General features: G+C 43.0%; 1 protein-coding gene across 1 annotated transcript in view; it reads right to left on the reverse strand.

The window, feature by feature from the left end:
• Positions 1-15,336, reverse strand: part of Stk32b (serine/threonine kinase 32B) — a 242,359-nt gene that overhangs the window by 156,510 nt on the left and 70,513 nt on the right. The window contains exon 3 of the mRNA XM_051165037.1: positions 2,848-2,999. Coding sequence (XP_051020994.1) covers positions 2,848-2,999 — 152 coding nt within the window. The remainder of the gene's footprint in view (positions 1-2,847; positions 3,000-15,336) is intronic.

A 15,336-nucleotide genomic window follows, 5' to 3' on the forward strand; every position in this document is an offset into this window, starting at 1 on the left:
AGCATCAGGGGTAAAGTAAAGATCTGTGGGAGGAGGGTGTGTGGACGTGGGGCTGGTGGGGCTGTTCCATGAATTTGAAACTCCAGGGCCCTACTGTGTCCCTATTTAATGACACTGATTCAAGCAGGTGAAGGCTTCCCACTAAAATGTATTACAATCTAGTGCAATTTTTGGTGCTCATTGGAATATGAGCTTAACATAAAAAAATCTCTTGATCAGTGAACATCCATGGGCTTTATCTGCACATTTGCTGCCTCCTGCCAGCAATTTCATGCATATAAATTATCAGCAAATGTATAGATCATTATCAATGCTTTTAGGCTTTCTCAAGCGGAAATGTAAAATGCACATGGTGTGACACCTCAGAATTTCCAAAAGTCTGTCATCATTTGGATCACAATTGTACTGAGCCTCATAGAACACAGGAGGGGTGGGGTGCTCTCTCCCCATTTTACAGGTGAGGAAAGTGATGCCTTTCAAAAGATATCAAGACTACAGACCATCCCCCTGCCTCCGCTACTGCTTCCACCCTTTGTCTTTTGTGTTGAAACATATTCCTCTCTCATCTTGCTATCTTAAAGACTTAGCTCTTGGGCCCACTTGCAGAAGCTCAAGAGACCTTAAGCTATGGTGGAAGATCTGAGCCCATCAGGATACTCAGGAGCCAGCTTGCAGTGATGCTGCAAAATTTTCAGAAGTTTTGCAAGCTGACACCACCAGCTTGTTAGGCTGAAATCAACAATGGATGCATCTACTCTTCAGAGAATGGAGACCACTGGGAACCAGGGTTTGTCCTCTTTCCCTGCCCCTGGGGGAGCTGGTTCTTAAGAATTTACTTGCGTGCTCTGGCTCTTCATCTCAGTGCTGCCTTGGGTGAGCTTGTAATCTTGTGTGAATGATGTAGCCCCCTGACCTTGGCCTCTCCAATTGTAAGTTAGAGATGGAATGTCCATCCCATAAGATGGTACTGAGGATTCACTGACCATAAGTGACAATAAATCACTGTCGCTTCAATGACTGAAAAGCACGGTGGTGTAATTTCAGTGTGACGTGCTCCCTACATGTGCTTGTACACAGGTGCTCAGTGGGTGGTGCTGTTGGGGAAGTTGTGAAGTCTTTGGAAGTTGGTCCCCAGCTGGAGCAAGCAAGGGTAGGTTGTATGGACTATAGCCTGGACCTGGATCCAACTGCTTCCTGATTCCTGGTGCCTGCTGCCTCAGAGCCCCAATCCCTCCCTGCCAGGATGGACTGTAACCCCTCAAATTGTGAGCCAAAATCAATCCTGCTCCCCTTTGGTTGCTTTTGTCTTGTACTTAACCACCACAACATATACATACATGAGGCAATGTTAACTCTGAGATTTAGCTACAGAAAAACACATGGGATCACAGGAAGCAGTCAGAGAAATCTTCATGAAGGTGCTATGTCATGGAACCTCAACACAGCCAGTGAATCTGGGGGCTCCTGGCTTGTGTACATGACTCTTGTATTGCTCTTTGGTGGATTGTTGGGTCCCTCAGTAATTTGTGGACATATACAGCCAATACTTCTGGCTAGAAGTTACCATGGTCATGAGAGTGGTCTTGGATAGATAAAAGACAATGACATCACAGTTAAAATTGTAAAAAATCTCACCAGGACCAGTAAAGTCATGCTTGGAGGAATAATATTAAGCCACTTTGTCCCCTTCCCTCATCCTGTCCCTATCCAGGGCTCCTTCAGACACTACACTGCCCCCCACTCTCTTTCTCCTTCACTGGGGTTGTCTTAATCCCAGGAGAGTATGACAGCTTCACTTCACACAGGTGAAAATATTGCACTTGACAGCTTGACTTGGGTTATCACAGCTCAAGAGCACAGATCATTCATTCCACAGAGGCAAAGCTGTCATGGAAACTAATCAATGCCAGGCTTCCACTGGTGCCAATCACAGAGCCTGTCAGTAGCGAAGAATGATGGGACTGAGCGTTCTCATGGCGGCAGTAATTCACCCTCTACAAAATGAACTCCAGAGCTGGCATGCAATTAATAGAAGGCAGGATGCTCTTATGAACCGAATGAGCACCTATATAGTAATCATACTCCTGGAAGGGCAAGGAAGGCAGCATGGGGAAACCAGAAGGAAGGAGTCTGCCAAGGAGAAGGTGGAAAATGCAACTGGCAAAGCCTGGAAGAGCCTGTCAAGGAGTTAGGTGGAGACCACAAGGCATCCAGCCTGCCTTCAATCCCGTCTGCCAGCTTACTAGTAACATGACTCAGTGGCCCCATCTGTAAGATGGGAATAATAGAGTAATAGGAAGAAATTCGTGGGGGTGCCTGGAATGCACAAGTGGGGGTGCCTGGCTAACTTAGCAAAAGGAGATGCCATGTACAAAGGCCCAGAGGCAGGGAACCATCAGCAGGTTGGCATTTCTAGGACACAATTAAAGGTGGAAATAGTGGTCAGGGGTGGATTGGAGAGAAAGTTCTAAGAGCATGGTTTAGAAACATGGATTACAGTAAATGGAGTGTCAGATTCAGATGATGGGACTTAGCACCTCCATTCAGAGCAGCTGTGGTAAATGGAGTAAAACATGAGTTCTAAGTCCTTATTGCTACTAACACGATGTCTGGGACTTTCTAAAATACTGGATTCAGGGTACCTTTTAGCATTCTCATGAAACCTGCTACATACATCCCCAAATTCAAATCTGTTTTCAATTCTGACTCACTCAATCAGAGGACAGAATTAAAGCGAATGCTTGAAGATGCATTAGTGAACATACCCTACAGAATACGTGGGAGGCTGTGAACCCAGACACCTTCTGAAAGTGCTAAGACAGCACCCTTGGGGGCCAAGCCACTCACCACAGGTTGACCAGGAAGGGATGCTCTAATCCCTGCATGATCTGCAGCTCCCGGAACACGTTCCGCACCTCATCCCTCTCCACACATTTCTGCTTGTTCATGTACTTCATGGCATACATCTTCTTCGTGTCTCGCTTCTGCACGATGCATACCTGCAAGACAGCCAGAGGAAACAACATTCAGGACGAGGGGAGAGGAGGAGGAGGAGGAGGAAGAGGAAGAGGAGGAGGAGGAGGAGGAGGAGGCCATCCCATTCAATGGCTGGCTTTCGTTCATTCCAACCACCTGCAGGAAGAGGAGGAGGAGGAGGAAGTGGAGGAGGAGGAAGTGGAGGAGGAGGAGGAAGAGGACATTTCATTCCATGCCTGGTTTCCGTTCATCCCAACCACCTGCTAGCAAAGCACCTAGGCTATGCCTCTCTGTGTCTACAAAGGAGGCATTAGACCAGATTTGGCACTTAAATGTAGACAGTGAGTAATGGCTGTGGATTCAACACTGGAAATGGAATCATCTATTCAGAAGATAGAAGGAGCAGCCCTACCCTTTAGAATCTCACAGCCCAACAATGGTACTAGTGACTGTAGCTTTGAAGCATGCTTGCCGCTGACCTGGGAGGCATGCATGCATGCTCCAATTCCAGAAGCTGCAACCCCAGGACACATTGTGCACTCGAAGAGTAAAAGCCTCATGCCCAGAAAATACAGCCATGAGACACACCTGGGCATGCATGCCTTGACCCTTGTCCTGGGATTACACCATTGATATTTGTGTGTGCATGCTACAGACCATGCCTCAGTGACCTCAATCCTTGTACACTTGAGGAAACCTGGAGGAACAAAGTGGAGCCAACCTAGAAGAGAAACTCTTTGTGACACGGATGACCAAACTAAGAGGCTGGGAAACCCAAGCCTGCTGGAGCCCACATGATACCAGCACAAGCGTCAGGTGCTTTGTGCAGAGCTGCAGAACTTGGTGTTTGCCATGATGACTTACATCATGTTTTGGTTTTGTATTTCTTTGCTACCCTTCACTTCTTCTCTTCTTGAATGGAATGCTTGTTCTGTGCTTTGTATATTATAGTCATATGACTTGGCTTTTGTTTTTATTTTGTAGAGGTTTACAGTTAGACTTGTGTTGAGTCACAGAAGAGACTCTGGACTTTTGAACAGCGTGGAGACAGATAAAAACTACAGGAGCTTTTGAAGTATTGGAATGGATTGGCTTTTTGTGGGTTTTGTTTTTGTTTTGTTTTGTTTTTGTTTGTTTGTTTGTTTTTCAGTATGAGATTACTGTGACAGTGCGGGGCCAGGAATAGTGTTTTGAATGTGAATTGTTCCCTCATGGACTTATGTGCTTGAACACTTTGTCACCAGCAGGTGGTGCCTGTGTTGGAGGGTTGTAGAACTTTTAGGTGGTAGAGCCTTGCTGGAAGAAATGGTTTACTAGGGACTGGATCTTGGGGCTTTATAGCCCAGTTATACTTTCTGTTTCCTCTCTGCTTCCTGTTCCTCTCAAACGTGAGGCGTCCCAGACACACACTCCTGCCACCACGGAGTCATTTGCCTCCATGTCTTGCACTCCATGGTGCATCGTCTTAAGCTGTAAACCAAAAACGGGCTCCGCCTCGATAAGTACCACAAGAAGAAAAGCAACAACTACACTTGGCCTCAGTTACCCACAGTCAACAGTGGTCAGAAAAATATTAAATAAAACCTTCAGACATAGAGCACTCACACGTTCTAAACTGCCCATCATTGCAGGATACCACGCCTTCCCACGCCTTCCCACGCTATCCCACGCCTTCCCACGCCATCTTCTCCAGTGTAGCCACACTGTATGTGCTACATTACCAATTGCATCTAGAAATCCTGTTTTCTTTTTATATTATTTGAGGATTTCCCACATGTAAATGATATATTTATTCAAGTCCATCCCCCTTTACCCTCCCTCTAATTTCACTTCTATCTCAGCCACCACTATTCTATCTCAATTCCACATGGTCTTTAGTAAACTCAGTGACTCCGCTTACTATATACATGTAGAACAATTTACCGGAGCAAGGTAGCTTTCCAGGGACTACATGGACTCTCCTTTCCTCTGCAGCCATTAATTGCTAATTGCTTCCCAGAGATGGGCGGGGCTTCGTGAACCACTCCCATATCCATGCTGGGGTTTTGGTTGGCTTGATCTTGTGCTGGTCTTATGTAGGCAGTCTCAGACACTGTGAGTTCATGAGTGTGGCAGCCTTATCATATCTTGAAAATGCTGTCTCCCTGAATATGTGCACTACTGTTGGCTCTTAAAATCCTGCTACCAACCTCTCAAGCCCGAAAACATTTCCAAATTCCTTCTACAATGCCAGTATTGCCCTGATACCAAAACTAGATAAATATCCAACGAAGAAAGTGAAATATAAGCCAATTTCCCTGATGAACAAAGACACAATAATCCTCAGTGAAATACTTGCAAACCACATTTAAGAAAAAATCTAAAAGATTAGCCAGTATAATGAATTTGGTGTCATCCCAGAGATTCAAAGATGCTTCACCATATGTAAATCAATTACTGAAATCCACTATATAATTAGTCTCAAGGACAGAAACCACATTGTCATCTCATTAGATGCAGAATGGTCTTGACAAACCTCAACATCCCTTTATGATGAAAGTCCTAGAGAAATTTGGGATACAGGGTATATATATAGCTCACAGCCAACATGATGTTAAACTGGAAAAAATTCAAAGCATTTACATTACGGTCATGAACAATACTCTACCCAGTCTTGATCAATATAGTACTTGAAGTCTTAGCTGGAGCAATAAAACAAGCAGATGTAAAGGGGATACAAAATGAGAAAGGAAGAAATAAAGTATCCCCATTGGCAGATGATATGACTCTCTCTATATATAAAAGACCCTAAAGATTCCACCAGAAAAGTTCTATAACTGATAAATATGTTCAACAAAGTAAGAGGATACAAAATTAGCACATAAAATCAGTAACTTACCCTATATATAATTTAAAAATAGATTGCAACAAAGAAATAAGAGAAACAGTACTATTTATAATAGCCTCAAAAAATTCTTGGAAAAAAAAAAATCTAACCCAGAGAGTAAAAGTCTTGTATTTAAGACATTGGTGAAGACATCAGAAGATGGAAAGACCTCTCATACTCACGGCAGGATTAATGACATAAAAATGGCCATCCTACCAAAAGCAACTTACAGGTTCGAGTCAATCCGCATCAAAATTCCAATGCATTTCTGCACAGAAACATAAAAAAAAAAAAAAAAAAACCTCAAAATTCATATGGAAACATAAAATACCTAGAGTAGCCAAAACTATGTCAAGCTATAAAAGCACTGAGAGAGATATCACTGTCCCTAATTTCAAGTTACATCATAGAGCTATAGTAATCGTAACAACAACAACAACAAATACCACAGCACTTGACTCACCTTGCACAGAATTCAACCTCAAGTGGATCAAGGACTTCTATGTAAGATCTGATACACTGAACCTGGTAGAGGAGACAGGATGGAAACAGGCCAGCTTATAAGTACAGAAAGAAAACTTTCTGAAAAGGACCTGGCCATGCAGCCATTAAGAACAATAGTTGATAAATGGGCTTCATGAAACTAAAAAGGTTCTGTTCACAAAGGACATCATTCAAGGGAGGTACCAGCCCTACAGCAGGATGGGCAACATCTTTGCCAGCTTTACATCTGACAGAGGGTTAGCATCTAGAATATACAAAGATCTCAAAAAATTAAACAGCAGAAAGCAAACAAACCAACTGAAAATTGAAGCATGGTGCTAAACAGTGTTATCAAAGATGCAATACAAATGGGCGAGAAAAGTTTTTTTTCAATATCCTTAACCATCAGAGAAATGCAAATTAAAACTACTATGAGATTTCATCTTATCCTAGTGAGAATAGCAAACACAGACAAAAGCAAACCCGAATGTTGGTGTGGATGTGTGGAACAGGAACACATTCGTTAATGGTGGGAGTAAACACTGGTGCAGCCACTATGGAAATATGTGTGGAGGTTCCTAAAAGAGCCAGAAACATATCTACCACATGGTCCAGCTACCACTCCTGGGAGTATGTCCAAAGGACTCTATAATGTACTGCAAAGATATTTGCGTATCCATCCATGTTCATTTCTACTTTATTCACAATAGCGAGGAGCAAGAAACAACCTAGATGTCTGTCAACTAGCAAATCAATAAATCAATAAAGAAAAATTTAATATATTTATTCAAATATCATATGTATACATATGAATGTTATTCGGCCATAACAAAAAATGAAATTATAAAACTCATAGGTAAGTAGATGGAACTGAAAATGATCATTCTGACGGAGGAAACAAGACCCGAAAAGACAAATGTCACACATTCTCATATATGGAAGCTAACTTTACATCTTTAGAGATAACGTGTTTAAATCGGAGTACTCATAAAATATGGGAAACTGATAAGAGGCTATGGAGAGGCGGTCAGGGAAAGGGGGATAGAATGTAGGGAGTGTGAAAGGGGAAATGGAAATTAAAGAACAGGAAGAGTTAAATATGGTGAGGGTGGAAGCGCAGGGTGGAGGAGGGGGTACGTATAGAAATAATCAGAAGTCCTCTTGCTGATGAGCTAGATTGGTACCATATAACACTGCCTGTGCTCAGCAGACCCCTATATACCAGTGTGCATCATAGCATCTATTCCATTTCACTCACATAACATCACGTGAGTCTGCACAGTCTCATGTCATGACAAGAACAAGGCAAATACGGAACAGTAGGATACTTTAGAAGAGAAAGTCCTCATTCACATACGGTGTGCTCTTAGAACTGCTCTATCATTGGCCGTTGCTAAGCTCTCACTACACTGGTTTCACATAGCAAGCGATTTCGGGCATGTTTGCATGTATGTGTGTGTAAGGTGCTATCTGAATTTTCAGATACCAAGAAGGTGTCTTGAAATGCTGCCCCAATGATGAGGTTGTGAGTGTATTTCCAAACAAGGTCACAGTCTAAAGATCAGGAAAACATGATTTTGGAGTTGCTATTCAACCTACCACAGCTGCCATTTCCACCCCACCTGCGTAGATACAGGAAATGAACCAAAGGCAGGTTTCAGTTATTTATTCAGACTCGAGACTCAAGCCCTATCCTGCCACCTCTCCATCTGTTATCACCACTGACACTGCCTCCCAGGGGGACATGATGTGGTGGAATATTCTAGAAATAAGACAGTGGGCCGAGAAGTAGGGTGGAGAGCTCTGGTTTTCTCCTGACATTTCCAGATGCTCTTCTGTTGGAAACTGGACCCCTTTCTGCTCCCACACACTCTGCATCTGTTCAAGGCAAATACAGGACGGTGGGGGAAAGGCTGAACCTACCTCTCTTCTTCCTCTGTCTGAATTGAGTCATTCAAAGTTCATCCTGCACCCCAAGAGAAAAATCTATAGGCTATCTAGGAAGTGGGGGACAGTCATTTGCATCTCAATGCACTAAATAGGATATGCGGTTAAACCTCCCAAATATTATCTTCCAGGCAGTAAAATCAATGGCATAAGTTAAAGGTCTGTGATTCTTCAATGAGTAGTAAATTTGAGACACAATGTATAAGGAAGCAATTGCGGCACATAAAGGCCTTTAGGAGCTCTGCCTGTGGGGACTTAAGCAGGCTCAAGAAGCCCGAGACCATGTCTGAAGGCAGACAGCGGTGGGTGGATAATGTCACCAATCAGAGCCTCTTGTTTCTGTTGCTTCTCGTTTGCATGCTCAGAAGAGGCCTGGGAACCAAACAGGAGATAGAAAGACGGTAGATTGGAGACAGCACTGTTCTGCATCTCAACAAATCTAAAACACATCACCAGATGCATGGTTTTGGGAAGAGCCTGCTGTCTGCTGACTAATTTAGCAGTCACTTCTGAAAACCTGTGTAATTCAATGATTGGGAGAAGAGGTGTGGATTCTGCCTCATGACTGTTGTAGTTCGGCACACCACTCAACAGAGGTAATGTGGGAGGTGGGCTGTCTCCCTCAGAGCTGCACTTTTTTTTTTAGAGACAGGATTTATCTGTGTAGCCTTGGCTGCCCTAGACTCACTTTGTAGATGAGGCTGGTCTCGAACTCACAGCAATCTGCCTGCCTCTGCCTCCTGAGTGCTAGGATTAAAGGTGTGTGCCACCATGCCCAGCTAGAGCTGCACAATTTTAATTAATCGATTTCAAGACAGAAATATATGACATATAAGAAAAACAATATGACTAATCATAAAGGTTCTCACTCCTCAATAGCTCAAACTAAAGATATTGAAGTGATTAAAATACTAAAGAATTTGAAAGTGTACTTTTAACATTTATGAGTAATTTCAACGAGGGCACAAATAGACAAATAAATAAAGTAAGGAAGTCAATTCAGGACCTGGATAACAAAGCTAGCAACATGGATGGAAGATTAAGCAAAATTAAGATTCTGAAACAATCAGAAAGTTGTAAATGAAAATTCAACAAACCTACCAAATAAGATAGTGGAAATCATTACAGACTAGCAGACTAGCTCAAGAAGAAGAAAGAATACCTGGGTTGTGGAAAGAAAAGAAAGTTAGGAAATATTATATTCAACCAGCAACCAAGAAAAAAAAGGTGGCTACAACATTCAAGAACTTTGAAACATGACCAAAAGATTAAGAAATCTCAGAGTAGAAGAAGCTGAGTTTCAAAACAAATGCACAGAAAACCTACTCAATGATACAGAGTCCAAAGATAGAAAACTACATCCTAAGCAACCAGAAGCTTGTTTTTATTTAAAAATGATAGAAAAGTTTTGAAAAATAATAATGGGTGACTTCAGTACCCCATTTTCATCAAGAGATAGATCACCCCAATCCAAAAATGATGGAGCTGGAGAGATGGTTCAGCAGTTAAGAGCACTTGTTACCCTTGCAAAAGACTTGGATTTGGCTTTCAGCACCCACACTGTGGCTCACAACCATCCATCACTCCAGTTCTTGGGGATCTGGAGCCCTTGTCTTACTGCTGCATCCCCAGACATGTCGTGTATAACAATAAAACTGAAGCACTAATTGTGTAATAACTCAGAAAGGCCCAGGGCACAATGGATTAAATATTGAATTCTACCATACCTTTGGAGAAAAACATCAATGCTCCTCAAAATTTTCCAGAAGAAAGAAAGAAAGATTAAAAAAACACTACCAAACTCATTTTATAAAGCCTGTATCACTGTGATTTAAACATAGTAGTGGTTAAGGACACAACAAAAAGGAACTACAGATAGATTTTTCCCAATGTTCAGAGATACAAAAAAAATCATCAATGAAATTCTTAAAAATCAATTTCAACAGAGCCTGTTTTAAAAAAATCTCACACCCAGTTCAGTTGGTTTAATCAGAGGGATGCAAGGACAGTTCAATGTGCATAAATCAGTAAGTATAATGTGACATGTAAATATAATCAAGGATAAAAACCATAAGATTATCTTGGTAGATGCAGAAAAGGCCTTAAAAGTCCCTAGAGAAATTATGAATAGAAAATGCATAACTCAACATAATCAAGGATATATATGAAAAACTTACAGCCATCATTATACTAAATGGGGAAATACTGAAAACATCCATCCTGGAATCAAGAACCAAGCAGGGGTATTCACTGTCTTAAGTTTCATTCAACCTAATGCTAGAATTCTTACATAATAACATAGCAAGAGAAAGAAGTGCAATATAAAAAGGAAAAGATGAAAAGATTTTCTATGATTTGCCTTGGTGTGTGTGTGTGTGTGTGTGTGTGTGTGTGTGCTTATGTGCATGTGGAGGCTACAGGACAACCTTAGGTTGTTCCTCAGCTTCCACCCACCTTTCTTTCCTTTTTTAGACAAAGTGTCCCTTTGACCTGACCCTTACTGCACAGGCCAATCTGGTTAGTCACTGAGCCGTACAGATTCACCTGTCTTGTCTCCCTGGTAACAGCAATTACAAGCCTACACCACCACACTCAAGACTTTTGTAAAACTTGGGTTCTGGTGAAGCACTTTACTGATTGAAATACTTCCTATCCCCTCAAATTATCTGTATTTACAGAAATATCATCCTATACTTAAAAGACTCTAAGGACACCACTGGGAAATGCTTAGCTCTGTCCAACACTTCAGCAAAGTTGCAAGATATAAAAGCAACATACCAAAACCATCATTTTTTCCTGAAATACCAATAAAAAGTGCTGAGGGATAAATCAGGAGAACAAGTCAATCCTTCTCACAGTGGTCTGGAACATATGCCAAGTAATACACCTAACCAGGAAGGTGAAAGACTTCTACTATGAAAACTTTAGAATATGGAAGAATGAAATTACAGTGAACTCATTGTGGCATGAAGGAAGATTCTCTAAAGAGATGGGTGTGACCCTCCTGTTGGCTATTGAAACAATGGTCCTCATGGAATTGGAATGTTCCTAACAATCTCATTCTGGAAGAAGAAAAAGGCTGGAGCAGGGTACCAGGCAGGGAGGGGGATTTACCCCCCACAAAATGATCTCACACAGTTCTGACATTTCAGACCAGAAGATACTGGAGCTAAGACAATAACAGGTCACTGCTAGGCAAGACAACACCTTGATCATGGCTGCTGTCACATCAGAAGTCTGAAAATGGACTTGGGGGTATCTCTGAACCACCTTATTTCTTCCTCTTACCAATGTGGCCACAATGAATAAATGTCCTTCTTCTGATTTTTAGTTACATGTTGAGTTTGTTCATTGGCCTACTGGGAATGAGTGACCCAATCTAGTTGGTTATGGTTACCAGGACACTGCCAAGGCTCTAAACAGCTCCAGTAACGCCTGCACAGAAGGCTTGGACAGGTGTTGAACAGACTAATGCCTGGAAACCAGCTCTGGAGGCACAGGCTAGCTACTACTCACTCTAAACCCCAAGAGAGACATGACATGGATGGATCTACTGAAACAAGCCACACATGGTTTCTATGCTATGCATGTGACCATGGGCAAAGGTCAGCACTGTCACCTATAGCCATTCTGCCTAGGTCCTGCCAGAATCTGTCATGAAACTCTAAAACTGGGTCTTAAGAGGCACTGATCCTCCTCAGTAAGGCTGCCCCAAGCCTTGTCCACAGGAAATAATCGTTAACGAGGCAAGAACAATTGATCTGACCAAAGCCACCCTAAGCTGCCCATAAGGCAAGGCCCCCAATTAACTTCTCATTAGTAATCAATTAGGCTTTGGGGTTATCATTAGTCACTGTGACATGTTAGGACAATAAACAAACACTAGCTGGTGGGATTTGCTAAGGAAAGCTTGTGTCAAGAGCATGGAACTCCAGCAATGTGAAAAAGGATCCAAGCCACCAAGAAGATGATTATGGGAAATCCACACAGCATCAGCATCCCATGGGCATCGTGTCACTTCATGTCCCCAGCACTGACAGCCTTGACCCACGAGCATCCCAGAGATCCCAGAGGACATGTGAATTTTGTAGAGGTTTTGTTTGTTTGTTTTGGGGGGAGGGCGGGTCATAGTGAACACTGATGTGCTACCAGGGTTGGGTAAATGTATAAGAACATTCTAGAAACTTTTTGTTTGGCTACATCTTCATTACCCTCTTTCTAGCCAGGACTTTAATTACCCTTTTGGCAGATTAGCCGTCACAGATTCTTGGAAGGACTGGTGATATCACAGAAGTCAGCATGGGCTGAGAACTGAGGACACATCTCCCATTGTGAGCCTAAGCTGCCCCTTCCTACCTGGGTCCACAAGACTGGCCTCCAACTTTAGCTCTAAATCAGTGTCTCCCTTTTGAGACCCACCTCCAACCACCCTGGGTGAAAAGTGGAGCACCCTCAGTGCCCATCTCACCACTTGTTGGGATCTTCCACTTACCAGTTCCTATTGCTGTGCCTGGTTCCTGGTGTGTTTCTGTTTATCGGCTTTCTTAATCTTGTGAACCAGCTCTTTGACCAACTACTTCCTGTATGTGCCCACACCTTAGCAATTCTTTATCTCTGCAGAACTCCAACCAATGCACTGGCAAAAGCCCAGACCCAAAACTCAGCCTTTGAATCCTATTCCTCAAATGTGCCTGTGGAGCTATGGAGACCATTTCTGCTGGCACCTGCTATTTTTCCATTACCCCCTAAAGAGAGAGTACATCAAACTCACATAGCTTTGTATTTTATTGTTGTGATGGATAGTTTTATGTCATCTTAATACAAGCTATAGTTATCTGGAAGAAGAATCTCAGTTGAGAATATACCCCTATGGTAGTGGCCTGTAGGCAAGCCTGTGGGTTATTTGCTTGATTGATAAGAGAGGGCCCAGCCCACTGTAGGTGGTACCACCCTGAGCAAGTGGTCCTGGGTAGCATAAGAAACAAGGCTGAGCAAGCATGAAGGAGCAAGTCATTAACCTATGTTTTTCCATGGGTTCTGCTTCAGTTCATGCCTCCGGGTTTCTGGCTTGAGTTCCTACCATGACTTCTCTCCATAATGGACTTTAATCTGTAAAAAGAAAACCTTTTTTCTTTCCTGGGTTGTTTTTAGTCATTGTATTTATTATTAAATATCTACTAAGATTGGCTGCACTGGCCAATGAAACCAACATGTAGCTAAAACAACTAAGACAGTTGTAAAATATCAGTCCCTAGTCACTGTAATCAAGGACATCAGTGTGGTAATTGAACCCTGTGGAGGAGACTCAAGGCCTTTGTGGAGGTGGCTGAAACACCAACACTGCCTGCCATAGTCTGGGACCTACAGCCTGCATCACCTGACTTTTGCTGGTGTTCATATGACACTCTTCAGCTGACATCATGGAGATTTGGTTGTCAAAGGTGACAGAGACAGGCGATGGATGGCCTCAGGTGGTGTGTTTCAAGAGTTGGTACTAAGGGATAAATTATATTCTCCCAAATTTATATGCTGGAGTCTTAAGCCTGGACTGTAGAATGTGGCTGTTTAAAAAGAGGCCTATGATGATGACATTAAAGGAAAATAAAGTCAGGAGGTGGCCTTTACCCGGTCTTCCCTGGAGTCTTCATGAGAGGTGAGGAGGTAGACATATACTGAGACATAACTATGTGAAGAGACCTCTTGCAAACCAAGAGAGGAAGTGGTCCCAGCCACACCTTGATTTCAGAGCCATGACCTCCAGAGTTGCCATGGATTGAACATACAATGTCCCCAAAGACCCATTTGTTAAGCCTTAGTCCCCAGATGGTGATGCCATTGGAGTGGTGACTGGACCATGAGTTTCTTACTTCATCAGCAGGTTAACCTATGGGTGAGTTCTTAGATGAATACACTACTGGCAGTTGAGGCCTGATTGGAGAAAGATCAAGGAGGGTTTAATATCTGAAGTATATATCTTGTCCCCGTCCCCTTCACCCCACTTCTCTCTGACAAAGATGGGAGGTCCATGCCTTATGCCTCTGTACCCCAGTGCCCCTTGGGGTAAGCTAGGTTGGAAACAGAACCCAGAGATCACACACTGTGAAAGATCCTGAAGACAAAGATGTACAGGGAGGCCTGACTTCTGCTTGAGGAAGCAAGCATCCTTCACAGGGAAATGTCATTGGCCCCAGCCAGAGCTTGGAGGTATCATGAGAGAGCCTGCATCTCTCACGGCAATTAGCGACTTATTAAGTCATTTCCTGGAGCCACAGTGTCCTCCAAGAATGCCTCCAGCCAAATGCACCAATTAATATGAAAGGAATAAATATTTCACTGCAAACAAATGGATTCCATCGTTCCTTGCTATGAACAAGGGAAGCTCATACAAGCATCTCCTTTAAGCTTTCTAAAAAGGATCCTGACATCATAAGAACAGCATCTGGAGAAGCCCAGCAACTTGCCCAGAGGCTAGTGGTTGAGTCAAAACTACCAGCCAAAGCTTGTACACAAAATGCTACTTCACAACTTAATTAACTGACATAGTTTCCTGAACAGTGCAACCACATAGTCTGAGTCCCGCCTGGCAGAAATGATGCTTTGTGTCAGGCAGATGTGGGTCACCACGTGCCCACAGCTCCCTCTACACTTGCCACAGGGCCTTTGCACCTGCAGTGTCCTCTCTAAAGAACTTGGGCATGGACCTGTTACTGTCTGGATGCTATGATGGTTTTTCTACTTTTAGAATCAAGAGCATTTCCACACTGCATTTATATGCAGCTGTGCAGACCTGGCAGCCTGGGAGGAGACAGATGACCTGGGCTTGTGTATGGGGAGTGCCTGTCACTGTGCATAACAAGGCAATACTGAGCCTGGGTGATCATCTAGGCAATGCCTTCTCAGTTTTATCCAGAATCTTACTCTGGAGGGCTATTACCATGTTACTCCAGGCTACTTCCTGTGATTTTTATGCACAGGATGCCTCTGGCCAGTCTAAGAATTTTCATTTATTTTGCTTCAGTCCTGCAGTCCCCATACAGAGAGTCCATCAATAATCACACTGCCAG

This window comes from Acomys russatus, chromosome 22 (assembly GCF_903995435.1).
Source record: "Acomys russatus chromosome 22, mAcoRus1.1, whole genome shotgun sequence".
Taxonomy (NCBI): domain Eukaryota; kingdom Metazoa; phylum Chordata; class Mammalia; order Rodentia; family Muridae; genus Acomys; species Acomys russatus.